This window comes from Neurospora tetrasperma, assembly GCF_000213175.1.
Source record: "Neurospora tetrasperma FGSC 2508 unplaced genomic scaffold NEUTE1scaffold_1, whole genome shotgun sequence".
NCBI lineage: Eukaryota > Fungi > Ascomycota > Sordariomycetes > Sordariales > Sordariaceae > Neurospora > Neurospora tetrasperma.
Window position 1 is genome coordinate 5,814,379 of NW_009799099.1, and position 13,510 is coordinate 5,827,888.

Here is a 13,510-nt window from a genome sequence, read left to right on the forward strand (position 1 = left end):
TAGGTACTTCTTTAAGAGCTTGCAGGTTTTGTAGACCCAAGACGAATAATTGGAACGTTCAGTCTAGATCAGGTCGTCCGCCCATGCGTCCATCAAGGTCGAGGTAATCCAATGCGAACCTCTCAGACTTCGAGCCAAGCAACGGAAGTTCCAAACCTCAGCGTCAGTGTCTGCACACCACCTCGACATTTTCTTGTAGGTACCGTGCATCCGTCTGGCGCGCTGCCGTACAAGTTGAGTGGTCATCTCCAAGAAATCCATTTATTCTGTGCACCAATGAAACGGCGTGGTGCCCCTTCCATGTTCCCGCCTCACACACGCCCGCGCGGGGAACACCGCACCGCACCGCGTCTCAGGCCCCGCAGGCGTTAAAGTGGCTGCCCCACACCACTTCTGCAGTGACTCCACCTTCGCAAATGCGGGCCATCGCAGAAATGCAATGGAAAGGGCAGCCATTGTCTGGCCCGTACAATTTATGCAGCATTTCTCTGGTCTTTTCATCCCGTCAGGGAGCAACATATCATCAGTCCGTGGAGATTCCCGAACCCAATGCGCTCGGCTGGCAGCTGAACGAGATGAATGTCCATTCTTCTGCTTAATGAAGAGCAGCCATCCGGGCCGTAGAGGTCCTCATCCATCTGGGCCCCAACCATGGCGTAGGTTCCGGGTCACGTCACGGCAGCAATGGAGGCATCATTTTCTTACCAACGGCCATGGTAGTACAACGACCTGTTAGCCAAGTTCAGACATGACACTGTTCGTGGTCCCCTATCAGATCTCATCGCCGTCCACCCCTTCACCAGTTCTGTACTCCTCTGGCGCCCAATCCTTGTGCCCCGGATATCTCGACATGCTTGGAGGTGTCTCGACCTTGCTGTGCCGTCACATTTGGACAACGTTACACAAGATCTCGCTGAACCGATAGTCGCCCTGATACTCGAACAAACTTGCCTACTGTGTACAGGTAGTGTTCGACGACATTTGACTTTGATAGACTCTGTAGGTCAAGGCGTTATCTGCAAGCACTTTAGCCATCTGCAAGCACTTTAACTCTTGAGACACTTTCATTGCTCCCCCATTGCTCGATGTTGCGGAAACACCTTGCCTTGTCACTTGCTCACACATCTCTTGCACAGCGGTAATGCTGGTACTGCTATCCCTTACACATGTCTAGAACATTGTGTCGGTATCACACTTTGGACGTTGAATTCTTCGCTGGATGGGCACTCCCATATCTGGTATCATGAAGGATCCTGGGCAAATGGCATGCCCTTGTGCGGCTCTTTGGTTGGATTTCCTTCGAGCTTGAGTTGAACTATTGTGAAAGCAACCAGGCTTCCTGTATCAGAAGGACATGGTGTCGGATCATGCTCGCTCATCATGTGGAGACTCTTTTTGAAGTAATGAATGGAGGAAAGAAGAGAAAAAAATATGGGCGAACTTCGCAGTGTGTGTCTCCCGGTGACATATGCAGGGGATGGGGCGCATTATCATGCAACCCTAACCCTGCTGGTGGTCGAGCAGAGAAATTGCCCCTGAAATTCCGTCTCTAGCAATGACAGCGACGTTTCGAGCACTACCTTCTTCATAAGCTTAACTGTTCACGAGAAGTAAAGCTGTGTGCTTGAGTTTTCCCTTAACATTTGCTTGTACTTTGTTAGTCTCTCCCAGTGTCCGTGGGTAAAGCTAGAGATGATGCTAGCTTCAGACTCTCCAACTCAACTCTGGGGCAAAGGGCATCATGCAAGCCAACCGCTACAGCACTCTCACTTCCCCGCGGTGATTGTATGCAAAGCAGTGATGACAGGAGCACCCACTCAAGCCATCTCGCACCACTTGGCAAACCCCGGCTAGCGTTCCCGGGGACATGGCTCGCTCAGAATGCCCGTCTGGGCCGGTGTGATAAGCCTCGCAGCAGCATCTATATGCCATCTGGACTTCGTGGCACCTCTGCTGAAGCTTTCTTGTCCTCTTCAGCTCCAAGCTGGTTCAGGTGAGCTTCCAGATCGGGTTCCTTGTCTCGTCGTCCTGTAGTCGAGATGCGATGATGCCCAATGCTCTCCTGAGGCGGTTTCATCACTTGAGTTACATATCGAAGATGGTTGGAGCAGATGATATCTCTCAGGAAATCCGAAAGCAGCTGAGACAGCCAACTGAAGATGTGCCACGAAGCGAGACCCAGACTGTGATCGTAGCACACAGTCCTTCAACTCGACGATGATGGTTGACAGATGCATGAATGATGACCGTGGATGGACGTCTTTCCTTGCCTGGTCCGTCTGGATGCGATAGTACTACTTTCAGTGGCGAATCCCAGCGTCCCCGACCCATCTCCGCGTGTGAACCACCGTAATCTAATGCTCTTGACAGTTTGACAGAAGCGGGGAGAACTGACAGATAATACCACGTGGTTGGCACTGGGGCATTCACGACGCTGTCGGGAGGGGAGGTGGGACGTAAGGCCTGGATCGCTGCAGGATGGCGTACCCACAACTAGGCTCCTAGGGCAGTGGATGAGCAAGGCCACTTTCTTGGTTGCCGAGGCCTTTTTCCAGAACGTCTCGGGCTGGGGAACCTCCAGCCAGTCGGTGTTATCATCGCCGATTCTCGTTCCCACTGGGCGGGCACCCAAAGGGAATGTTCTCCGCGCCGACGCGCCCTCCTCCTCGAAGTCTCGATCGATGACTGGAAATCATCATATACAGGACCTCGCATGTCCTTGACGGTGGTCATCTCAGAACGCGTCAAGGCCGTAGGGTCGACGGGTGAGGAGAAGGACACCGAAAAATACGCCGGCGCACAATCTAGGCCTTGTCAGCGGCAGTTTTCATGCAGGACATCGCAGGTTTGACGCTTACCCGGTATGACAAGGAAGGCCCTGGGAGGGTTGAGCGTGGTGACCAATGCAATGACTTGCTTGGTTCAGAACCCAAGACGCCAAACCTCAAATGCTCTCCCGTTGCAACTCTATGTTCATGATCAGTGGGTCGATGATGTCGGATTTGAAGCGTACTGATGATGGCGCCGAAGAGCGGGAGGGTAGAAGAGCTGCACAGCAACACTCCCAGCAAATAGTTGGATATTTTCAGGTCGTCATGACAAGCCGAAGTCTTCTGAAGAACACATTGGCCGAGGAGGAGGAGGATGATGAATCATTTTGCGGCTGGCTCTAGCAACTTTCGGTGTTCTGGGCTATCGGCACTCAGCGACAGAGCGGCTTGAACGGCGCGACGTATCCGAACGTGGTCGTTTTTCTGATGTTCTTTCCCACCCAGAGTCATTTCCCGACCTTAGGGGATCAACTGAGCAACTCCCAAGCTTCAAACGGCTCGAAAAGGCCAAACTTTGCTCCAGTGGCAGAAAGACGAGTAAGGTATCAAGGAAAGCGGTCAAGTTACGAACAGTACGCGTGCAGAACTCGCCAAGATGCGATGTCCATCCGCAAACCGTAAATTGAGATACTTTGGGACCAGTAAATCTTGTGACTTGTGTCTTTCGTAGAAATAATGGCACTGAGATGGGTTCAACTTCGGGGGAACTGGATTCGCAAAGCTGGTAGCTAGGAAGTTGGAGGTTTCGGAGAGCGTGGTTTCAGGGTTGATATGGGTGAATTGGTGATGGACAGATGAACAGAAAAAAATGCGTTTGAACAACGGAAGGATATATTGGTTTCGCCAGAGAATGGAAGTTTCCCAATTTCAAGAATATTGTCCACCGCCATCATCATGTCTCCCAGGCGATGAGGAAGTCGCAACCCAAAGCGGAAACCCCCAAATATCATGAAGCCCCGGTCACAAAGCGTACCTCTATAGTACAAGGTTGGCAGCTGCGAGACATACCGCAGCACTTTTCTGTCACCTGCCCATCAACAGCCCCGGCAGGCTCATTGCCGGCCCTCAACTGCCCTGCTGTGAGCGCTGTGAGACAGTGCGCACCTGCAGCTTCCTAGGTTCTCCCGCGAACCTTGCTGTCCCACTCCGTCATCTTATCGCACGATAAGAGCTTAGTTCGAGTCCATCACCAGGTCATCGCATCAACACTCGCATCAATTCAATCCGTCCACTTTTCCAGTTCTATCTCCAAGCTCCCTTTTAACCGTTCCTCCAATCTGTTTCAAGATCAATTGATACCTCACACAAACATAATCTCGGAAGCAGACCACACAATGGCCTCAACAACCACAGACCCAACGCCAACCACCCAGTATGGCGGCAACAACAACCCCATTGCCCGCGGCGCCCTAATAGTCGTCGAAGGTCTCGACCGCAGCGGCAAAACGACCCAAGTCAAGCTTTTGGAGGACCGCTTCCTGAAAGCCGGGAAGAAAGTCAAGACCATGCGATTCCCCGACCGAACGACGCCCATCGGCCAGATGATCGATTCGTACCTCAAGTCGCAGGCGCAAATGGACGATCATGTTATTCATTTGCTGTTTAGTGCCAATCGATGGGAGGCTGTGTATGTTTTCTTGCTTTCTTTCTTTCTTTTTCTTTCTTCTTTTTCCTCTTTTCTACTCTTTTTCTCCTTCTCCCATGCCCCTCTATTGGCCATTAAGACGGTACATATACAAACATTAGGCAGACAGACTAACAAGATTCAATTAAACAGAAAAACAATCACCTCGGAACTATCCCAAGGCACCACCCTCATTCTCGACAGGTACTACCACTCGGGCATCGTCTACTCGGCCGCCAAACAAAACCCATCCCTCTCCTTATCCTGGGCGCGCGCCCCCGAAATCGGTCTCCCGCGTCCCGACCTGGTCCTCTTCCTCGACCTCGACGAAGAACAAGCGCGTTTGCGCGGCGGGTGGGGCCACGAACTCTACGAGAAAGCCGAGATGCAGCGCCGAGTAAGGGAGTTGTTCTGGGGCTTGTCGCTGGGGAGGGTGGGGACGGTGACGGTGCCGGTTGGTGGTGTTTCGGCCTTGGGTGGTGCTGGGACGGGAGGCGAGAGAAAACGGGGTGGGGAGGAGGTGAATAAGAGGGAAGCGGTCATGCTTGCCGAAGGACCAACGGAGATGGAAGAGGTGGCGGTTGGAGCGCCGACGCCACTGGCTGGGGCTGCGGGCGGTCCGCATATTGATAGGGAGTATGCTTTTAGGCAGGAGGAGGAGGATTTGCATGTTATTGATGCGAGCGCGAGCGTCGAAGAGGTGGCGGAGGAGTTATGGAAGGTGGTGAGCGCGAGAGTGGAGGCGGTGGAGAGGGGGGAGGTTGGAAAGGTTGTGAGGAGGGTGTTGTGATGAACACGATGTGTTTTTGGGCGTTCGGCGATTGGGTGTTTTGGATATCAAACCACATGATACGGAGATTATAATGACAAAGCTGGATGTTGTTGATGTGTCCATTTCCTGGCGGTACCACAAAATAGACCTCAAAAGTATTGAGTTGAGAATATCTATCTCGTGTCAAAGCTCTACGTTTATCCAGGTGATGGTAGAGTTGGACCTTCTCTTCCTGTCGCTTTCTTGTTGTCTTTCTCCTCCAAGACCACACCTCCCCCGAAACTGTTAAGCACGGACCGAGAGGAATGTTGATGCATTAATGTTGAAAGCAAGCAACATAGCGAACGCCAAAAGGGGATATAAAGAGAGATTATATAGACAAACATGCCATACTGTTATTTTCTGAAGAAGTAGATTTCTCGCCGCCCCCCGCCTTGATGTTGAGATCCTCGCTGTTATATGAATTTGCCCGGTTGAAGCCCCCTTGAACGCCAGATTGATGCAACATGTTTGCATGCTTGAAAGAAATATGTGAAGAAATTGGCATGCCGTTGAGGCAGATCCTCCCTGTGTGTGTATGTAAAGATCCAGTTCCCTTTTTGTACTTTTCCTCCTCCTTTTTCCCTTTTTCCCTTTTCCTTTCTCTTTTGTTGATACCAGTATCCCCAGCTAGAACAAGGCCGCGCTCGACTAACGGTGGTATATCCGAATGAAGCACGACCTGCTCTCTAGGAAAGCAAGCTTAACGGTTGACACCAATCAAGCTCAAGAACTCGAGCCTCGTCTTCTCCCTCGACTCAAAGCACCCCAACACACAGCTGGTAATGGTACTGCTCGTCGTCTTCTGGACGCCTCTCATGACCATGCACAAATGGCTGCTCTCCATGACGACCGCGACACCCTGCGGCTTGAGGATTTCCATAATGGCATTCGCCACCTCCTTGGTCAACCGCTCCTGGATCTGCAGCCGGCGCGCAAACAGCTCCGCAATCCGCGGCAGCTTGCTGATGCCAATCACTGCGTTGCTGGGGATGTACCCGATATGCATCTTGCCCGTGAAGGGGACCAGGTGGTGCTCGCACATGGAAAAGACCTCAATGTCCTTGACAATCACCATCTCGTTGTGGCCCTCCTGGAAGATGGCCCCGTTGACAATGTCGCGCACGTTCTCCTGGTAGCCCTTGGTCAGGAAGAGCATGGCCTTGGCGTAGCGCTCGGGCGTGGCGAGGAGACCTTCGCGGTCCGGGTCCTCGCCGATGCATTCGAGCAGGGTCCGGACGGCGCCCTTCATCTTGTCGAGGCGCTCCTGCTTCTGGGCTTCGGTTTCCTCCAGACGCTCGCGGGTGCCGCGGGAGGGGCGACTTAGGCCGTCAAAGTCGATGACGGGCGAAGGGGAGCGGGTCACCGAGGTGGATGGGGAGACTTCTTCGGTGATGGTGGAGGGGACGGCGGCGGCGGCGGTGGAGGAGGTGGTCTTTCTCTTCTTCTTCTTGGAGGGCGACTCTTCGGGCTTGTCCGAGGGATCGCGGGCGGGCTTGCTAACGCTGGATCGCCTCTCGCCGCTGGAGTGGGCGCGCTTCTTGCTGCTCTTCTTGTCCTTCTTGTTGTTGGTGCCGTTGGCGATGGGGGGGCTGACTGAGCCCGAGGGGCTGTCGGAGCCGTCGCGCGTCGTCTCTTGAGCCATTGTGTATGTATGTATGTGTAAGTAGTACGTGGGAGGTGATGGGTGGTAGGAATAGGGTGGTATAGAGTGATGTTTCGGTAGGAATTGGCTGCGTAGAGGGAAGAAAGAAAAAACCGGAAGAAGATCAATTGCGAGAGAGTCGGGTGACTGACTGACTCTTGCAATGGATTGCGAACAACTACCTATGGATGGGTGGGTAAGTGGTCAAGGAAAGTCCTGACTGACTCTTGTGCGGCAACCCCAATGTTTCGTCGGTCCAGGGAAGAAGGGAAAATAAAACCGGGGACTGGGTCTAGGCAGGCGGAGGAGTGGAAATTTTGAGCGCCGATTGCAGGAGGGCAAACCAACAGCTTTGGGGAATCTAGACGCGCTAGACCCAACCAGGCCTGTTAGTCTTATCTTATCGCCGTTGACGTCAACTTTTCTGCAAGGGCAAAGCCTGCGTTCTGGACTGATTCTGGGGACGAAATGGGGCGGGCTTGTTCGGGGTTCAGTTCTGTGTGAAATTCGGCTTTGTTTCACTTTTGGAGTTTGGCCACTTTGACCTGGTGATGCCAACTGCGACTGCATCGTGCATTCATGGTCTGACTTCCATGGTGCAGAAAAATAAGCTTGATGGGGTCAACGGCTGCCAAGAAAAGAAGGCATCAAAACTGAAGGGTCTTTTTTAAGGTTCGGCCGAGGGTTCCACAGAGTGTCTTCGAACGGGGCCGGGCCGATGACTTGTGCGTATTTGTTTCTTATGTAGCTTGGTACTTCCTGGTATACTTGACGAGATCTATCCCGAATTGTCCCAACCTTCACACGGATATGATGAATACAGGACATGGAGTATTCAAAGAGATGACTACGCTCTCTACGGTCTGGTTATGGATCGAAACAGATTGATTGGATTTTGAAACGCCCAAGCAAGTTGATCCGAGGTCCCGATCAAGACCTTACCACGACACGGGCTTGTACCTCAAAAAGTACACTAGAATCGTCAGATACTGTAACCCGAAGGATCAAAGCTGCAGGTGCTACCAGATTTTGCACACTCCGCTCCTGAGTCCGGCAAAGACTCCCTTTATACAAAGGACGGTTTCGCGCGTAAAGTTGAAAACAGCGAATTCGAACCCAAAGCGGCTCAAGGCTACAAGTGAAAGTCATGGTTGTATTGATGTCTCAGCTTCTGCAGAATTGACAGGCAAACGTTCAGACAGCTGGGCTCTGGGGGGTGCGGGCTGCCCGTTGCTGGTCACGCAGATGCCCCACTCCACGTGACCACGGGTCGCAATTGCAGTAATTACGTGTAACGTACCGCGCAGCACCGTATGTCAACCGCGACAAAGAACTTCAAGTTCCTGTTCAACATTTCGACCAACAACCAAACTCGCCATCAGCTCGCCGCCAACAACCAAGTACGACCCACTCCATAGTCAATGGGCCAAACCTTATCCGCTGCCAAAATCCAGTTTTGACACCTCACTCGCGTATCAACACCAAACAATCAATCCGTCACAGAGCGGTCTCCGCTCCATCAAAGAGCTCAGCCAACCCATCAACCTAGCTCGCCCCGCGTCATCCGCAAACACCCACGACCTCAACTATCTAAACAATCACATCCCCAGCAAGCCGTCACCATGGCCTCACCACCGCACAACAGCTACTCCTTCCCCGGCGGCGCCCGCTCTCCACCACACCTCCCATCCCTCACCACCTCGTCTCTGTCTAAGAAACGCGCCGCCGACGGCTCTGGTCCTTCGCCCAACATGAAGCGCCGTAAAGGGTCCGTCATGTCTGTCGGCTCCGCCCACCCGCTCCGACAAACCTCCTTCCCGCCCGACGAAGCCCCCGGCGGCGCCCGCTCCCCGTCCGTCGACATAGACGCCATGTCCTACGTCAGCGGCACAGCCCAAAGCGTAGTCAGCGCTGCCGCCAGCGCTGCTCCCACCGTGCCGACTGGTCCGCCTAAGAAGAAGCGTGGCCGTAAGAGCAAGGCGGAGAAGGCAAGGGAACAGACGCCTAGTGTTGTTGGTGCTGGAGCCGGTGGTAAGCCGGGGACGGCGCCGCCTAGTGAGGTTGGTGGGTCGACGGTTGGGAGAGGTGCTAAGAGTGCTGCGGGCGGGAAGGACCAAGGCGGGCAAGGACAGGATGATCAGGATGACGACGAGGGCCCGACGGAGGTGGCGGCTACGGCGGATACGTTGACGAAGGAACAGAAGGAGGAGGAGCATAGGCAGAGGGGAATGCTGATTAATGCGTTTTCACCGGATCAGTTTGATCGGTTTGAGAATTGGAGGGCGGCGAACTTGAGTAAGGCTGGTGTTAGGAGGGTATGTTCGTCGTTGTTCCTGATCTGCTATGCTTGGGATTTTAACGCTGACTTGACGGTGACAGTTGATCAACGCAACCATCTCCCAGTCCGTTACCGAAAACGTGGTTATTGGCATGCGAGCGGTAGCCAAGGTCTTCATTGGCGACATCATCGAGGGCGCACGTCGTGTGCAAGCGGAGTGGATCGAGAAGACGGGCGAGAAGCAGACCGATTTGCCTAGTCCGCCGGCGACGCCTCACGCGGCTGCTTCCAACAACAATAACAACAACCTTGCAGGCGGCGAGGGACAACAGCAGTCGCAGACGCTAGGAAATTGTGCACAGACAAACGGCGAGAACGGAGAGGGTGGAGATGCAGCAGCAGTCGACAAGGGCGACGAGAACATGCCCGACGCTTCCCAGCAGGAGAAGGAAAAGGAAAAGGAGCGGGACGACCGTCGCGGTCCGCTACGTCCGGAACATCTCCGTGAGGCTCTGCGCCGCTACAAGATGGGATTCGAGGGTGGTGGTGTTGGCATGCAGTTGATTTGGCATCAACAGCAGCAGAACGGTGTCGAGAGGTTTCCTACGAGGACTGGTGGCCGGAGGATTTTCCGCTGAGTGTGTGGTACTAATTTTGCCAAGCACGTTTACCAATAGTACGGCACTGAAAAGCGGGAAAGTTGTGTTTCGGTCGCATTGTTGTTTGTTGGCGTTTTAAGGGCAGTTTATTTTGTTTCTTTTTTTTTTTTTTTTCCGGTCACAGCGCTTCAAAAGCATGGATAAAGACGGACAGATAGCATGAGGAGTAGGAGCATTGATACCCACTAAAGATAATTATTTCTTATTTTATTGTTACACCCGGCCTTTTTTCTTGTTGCTGACATCGTGAGGACAATCGCTTCATACTGTCTATGTAGCTACATTGCTGATGATGATTGTCTGAACCGACCATTTTTACCCAGTTGAATGTTGTTTTCTTAATTTCCCTATAGAACAAACTATGATATTCATGGGTCTGCCGCTTTAAAATTTGTTTCCGAGTTGTTATGCCTTAGCATATTTGCTCTTACTCAAAGACGTCAGACAGCAACACAAAGATTACACTTTTTTCCTCGTCATAAAGAGAACAACAGACGAAAGAGATTTGAACACAAATCGATCAAAAGGAAATACGAGTAGTGCTGACTAAATGTCCGTTTCAGCTACGACAAGACATGAAGTCCAATGTTAATGTGGTGGTACTTATCGAATACGACGTTGAACCCCATAAGAGTTGAGTAATTTGTGTGTCTGATGCGCAATGTTGTGTCTCTTTCCACCACCTATTCGCAAACATTAAGTTGCTTTCAGATCGTCCAAGTCCCCTACACGGCACAGCTACTAGCTGTAGGTGTGTTTCTATCATTGAAATCCACGATAACCCAGAGCGTTTGGACGTAAACTCAATTCTTGGGAATAAAGACTTATGTTATTTCCCGCTCCCAACCAGAGAACCCGTCCATTCTCAAGCACAGAGTTCTCCAGAGGTACCACATATCACAGTCAGGTCTGCACGATATTCGCAACGCGAACCATTTTCATTTCTCGGATTTATCTGATTGTTCAATTTTGGCATGTCTTTGCCACAGCAGGATCATACACTCTCTTGTGCCCGCTGCCATGATGATGGCAAAAGGTGTGACCGCGCCATGTCGATCCAAAGGTCCGCTGCTGAGCTGCACAAGCACAATGTCGTTTCCTTCCTCACTTGTACAGTATTCTCCTACTGCTCTCCATGGACTCACTCACGCTATCCATGTCCCGCACAGGTTTGGTCACGACGTTTCACAAACACGCGATACCCCGTTCAAGTTCTTTGCCTCGCTCATATAAGGCAGGCAGTTGGAAGGAGGACCTCGCGCACAAGCCGTAAATTGAGCCAGTCATTCCTTGGGGCATTCTCAGGTCCCAATACTGGCTATTTGGGGCGATGAATGCGGTTTTGTCCTCGTGCCCCCTCGCCATTGGGACTCCCCAATAACCGTGTGTTCCGTCGGCCTGGAAAAAAGGCTCGGTGTTCTCCGGTCGCGATGCACCGAAATAACCCCGACAGGTTGTGCATTGGCCACTGGAGCTTCACTGTTACGCCGTTGATCGGTCGGTAATCCATTACCACTCGCAAGTCTCCGTTGCTTTTGAGAGGGATTTTGGTATATGCAATGACCCTTTCCCCGCCGCCGTCAGTCCCTCCTCTCATCTTTCCCGGGCTCCGTTCTCTCCTCTCCAGGCTCCTCTCCCCGCAGCTGCCGCTGCCGCCGCCGCCGCCACCACCAACCCCTCCTCCTTTTTCCCGCCTCCCTTCTCTCCTTTTTTCCTGCTTCCGGCCTATTCTCTGCGAAAGCGTCCTCGCCAGAACGACGAGGAAGAGGACGATAATGAGGAAGAGGAGCAACAGCCGGTCGACGTCCTGGAAGAGAGTTAGAGCTTTTTTTCCCGTTCAGAAGACTGGACAAGCCGCAGCATCAAGGGCCATATACGTCTTCGGGACACGTGGGACCAGCTGACCGGCGGCATTGTTGTCGTCCCCGGGTTCTCGGGGATGTCAAACTTGTCTCGATCCCGCCCGCCCACGGTTGAGGATTTGAAATCCCTTCCAACCCTCCCTCGGTTTCCGCAGAAGTTGTTGTGAAGGAGCTGTAAAGTCTCCATAGTCCTTGCCTTTTCCCTTCTGTGGTTTTGTGAGTTGTTCCTGCTGGTCTGCTGAGAAGGGCTAGCTGGAATAGTAGTTGGGGCAAGAGCTTGGGAAACAACAGGAGAAACGGCCCAGGTTGTAGGGGATGTCGGAATGGCGTTAGGTAGAGAGCCAGTTGGAATGCCTCTTGCAGCTGGAGTAAAAAAAGGAGTGGGAGCTCCAAAATATCGTCCTGAGTTGGGTTCGAGGGCCTGCCCGAACTGATCTTCGAAGATATTGTATTCCCTGGCGTAGTATGATGTGTTCTCGGTCGATGTAGCGGTTTGGTTGAGTGGTCTTATGGGCTGTGCAACCAATCTATGGTGCTCGCGGGTGAAGGGTTCAATGGAGCGAGGTTTGGTTGACTGGACGAAGAAGTTTCAGAACTGAAAACCCCAGGAGAAACCACCTTAAAGACCCGATCAACCACAGCCCATACCACCAACGCACCTTCCAGTTCCTGGACAGCAGCGGGCGGGGATGGGGTTGAGTGGAAGGTAGCGCCCCGGGTACCGTTCGACACTTCACTTTCCGGAGAAAAGGTGGCCTTCGACGGGGAGGCGGGCTGGTGTTAATCAACAAGTGAGTCTGTCTCCTTAGTTCCTGGTTTCCAGCTCGTGAGGTTATCGATCCGTTTACAGATATTTTCAGCCTTCTTCGCCCTGTATGCGGCGTATGCCTCAGGATCGTCCTAGAGTTTGTCCATCTTCGCCTTCAAGCGAGTTAGAAACATATGGACAGGACGCAACAATATCTCGGGATAGATGCTTATTGGTTTCGTCTGATGTGACAATACATATTGACTCAGACAAGAGGAATCTTGCTGGTTTATTGATTACATTGAAGGAGAAACATTCATTATCGTCCCCGAATTTTCGGAAATGTTGTCTCGCTCCCGCCCGCCTACGGTCGAAGACTTCAAATCTCTTCCAACCCTACCTCCCCACGGCCCCCAGCAATGGGGTATTTATATTCTAGTCGGGGAGAAGGAGGGGCAACGTCCAGCCGTTTACGTCGGCACCGGGACGAATTCGACACTCGGCGCCAAGTCGAGATTTAACGACTACGATAAGGGACTAAACTTGTCCGTGAGATGCGAAGAATGGGCCCAAAAGGGGTATTCACTTACCCATAAGGCGTTGGTTTGCACATCGCCGTTGCCATCCAAACAAACCCGCTGCACGCTGCGCGCGGTTTTCAAGGTCCTCGAGACCACGGTGTCGAGCTCAAGACCAATTGTAAGAGTCTGGGCAGAGGGTAAGAGAGAATAGAGGTAGGGAGGGAGAGAGGTACTGGGTATTGTTCGTCGCAAGTCCATTTGATCGTATTCACTTTGTTCAGGTTCGTGCCCTTGACGCAGTTATGAAGTCAGCCTCAAGCTGGGCTATCATCGGCGGTTTTTGTAACTGAACACCTACCTCTAACGATGATCCACGGTATCCACGTGAACGCTCCTCTCTTCCCCAAAGCGCGATGCTTGGTCTTCTTCAATATCTTCCTCCTGTTTGATGAAGTTGGCCGCTTCGGTTGCCTCACGTTTGGCAGCTTGCCGTGCAACTCGGCTCTGAGCATGCGTTTGTTGAAGCTGCTA

The 13,510-nt window shown here is 52.6% G+C and overlaps 5 protein-coding genes across 5 annotated transcripts; 4 read left to right on the forward strand and 1 right to left on the reverse strand.

Annotated features, from left to right (window-relative positions):
- Positions 1–1,881: 1,881 nt before the first annotated feature.
- On the forward strand, positions 1,882–2,851 carry NEUTE1DRAFT_98703 (uncharacterized protein; the record flags this gene model as incomplete). Its single annotated transcript, XM_009850330.1, has 3 exons — positions 1,882–1,899; positions 2,379–2,590; positions 2,635–2,851. The coding sequence occupies 3 exons, from the start codon at positions 1,882–1,884 to the stop codon at positions 2,849–2,851; spliced, it is 447 nt and encodes a 148-aa protein (XP_009848632.1).
- A 1,231-nt stretch (positions 2,852–4,082) lies between these two features.
- On the forward strand, positions 4,083–5,346 carry NEUTE1DRAFT_77740 (uncharacterized protein; the record flags this gene model as incomplete). The annotated part of the gene is made up of 2 exons (XM_009850331.1): positions 4,083–4,458; positions 4,609–5,346. 2 exons carry the CDS (start codon positions 4,166–4,168, stop codon positions 5,243–5,245), a joined length of 930 nt encoding a protein of 309 aa, XP_009848633.1.
- Positions 5,347–5,524: 178 nt separating this feature from the next.
- NEUTE1DRAFT_59057 (GTP cyclohydrolase I) lies at positions 5,525–6,571 on the reverse strand (the record flags this gene model as incomplete). The annotated part of the gene is made up of 1 exon (XM_009849102.1): positions 5,525–6,571. One exon carries the CDS (start codon positions 6,516–6,518, stop codon positions 5,970–5,972), a length of 549 nt encoding a protein of 182 aa, XP_009847404.1.
- Positions 6,572–8,533: 1,962 nt separating this feature from the next.
- Positions 8,534–9,956, forward strand: NEUTE1DRAFT_144743 (uncharacterized protein; the record flags this gene model as incomplete). The annotated part of the gene is made up of 2 exons (XM_009850332.1): positions 8,534–9,226; positions 9,291–9,956. 2 exons carry the CDS (start codon positions 8,534–8,536, stop codon positions 9,825–9,827), a joined length of 1,230 nt encoding a protein of 409 aa, XP_009848634.1.
- Positions 9,957–11,278: 1,322 nt separating this feature from the next.
- On the forward strand, positions 11,279–11,670 carry NEUTE1DRAFT_135548 (uncharacterized protein; the record flags this gene model as incomplete). The annotated part of the gene is made up of 2 exons (XM_009850333.1): positions 11,279–11,345; positions 11,492–11,670. 2 exons carry the CDS (start codon positions 11,279–11,281, stop codon positions 11,668–11,670), a joined length of 246 nt encoding a protein of 81 aa, XP_009848635.1.
- Positions 11,671–13,510: the final 1,840 nt, after the last annotated feature.